Source organism: Tupaia chinensis, unplaced genomic scaffold, assembly GCF_000334495.1.
Source record: "Tupaia chinensis unplaced genomic scaffold, TupChi_1.0 Scaffold136768_1, whole genome shotgun sequence".
Classification (NCBI taxonomy): Eukaryota; Metazoa; Chordata; class Mammalia; order Scandentia; family Tupaiidae; genus Tupaia; species Tupaia belangeri.
Window position 1 is genome coordinate 1 of NW_006196891.1, and position 737 is coordinate 737.

General features: G+C 45.9%; 1 protein-coding gene across 1 annotated transcript; it reads right to left on the bottom strand.

The window, feature by feature from the left end:
• Positions 1–141: 141 nt before the first annotated feature.
• On the bottom strand, positions 142–732 carry LOC106736284 (olfactory receptor-like protein OLF3; the record flags this gene model as incomplete). Its single annotated transcript, XM_014592611.1, has 1 exon — positions 142–732. A coding segment is annotated over one exon (591 nt), but the record flags the coding sequence as incomplete, so codon positions are not given.
• Between the last annotated feature and the right edge of the window lie 5 nt (positions 733–737).

A 737-nucleotide genomic window follows, 5' to 3' on the forward strand; every position in this document is an offset into this window, starting at 1 on the left:
AGAAAGTCTGTCTACAAAAAAACATGTTTGTCATATCTACCATATCAGAAAACCTTAGGAAGAGAATATATCAACAATTTCATATTTGTCTGGAATTTCTTTCTTTGGACTGTCAAAGGGTTGGAGAAATTCTCTGAATTTTTATCTTATTTCAGTAAGTTTCACTAACATTTTTTGGAAGGCACTTATCACATCCTTGTTCCTCAAGCTATAGACTAAGGGATTAAGCATCGGGGTCACAACAGCATAGAAGAGGGCAACCATCTTCTCTTGCTCTGCTGATGAGCCACCCGTGGGTCTTATGTATGTGAAGATGGCTGTTCCAAAACACATGGAAACAACAGTGAGGTGGGAAGCGCAGGTTCCAAAGGCTTTGCGTCGCCCCTGGGCAGAGCGAATGTGCAGAATGGCAGCAACTATACGACCATAGGAGAATAGGACCAGAAAGCAGGGAAGTATGACCACCAGAAATCCTGAGATGGTCACCATGACCTTGTTGAAGGAGATGTCCACACAGGCCAGCCTCAGCACAGCCAGCATTTCACAGGCGAAGTGATCGATGACATTGTGACACAAGGGTAACTGGAATATGATGACTACGTGCATCAGTGAATTCATGAAACCTGCCACCAAGCAGGTGGCAGCCAGTCCAAAGCACAACCCTCCATGCATAATGACTGTGTAGTGCAGAGGGTGGCACACAGCCACGTAGCGGTCATAGGCCATGGCTCCCAGCA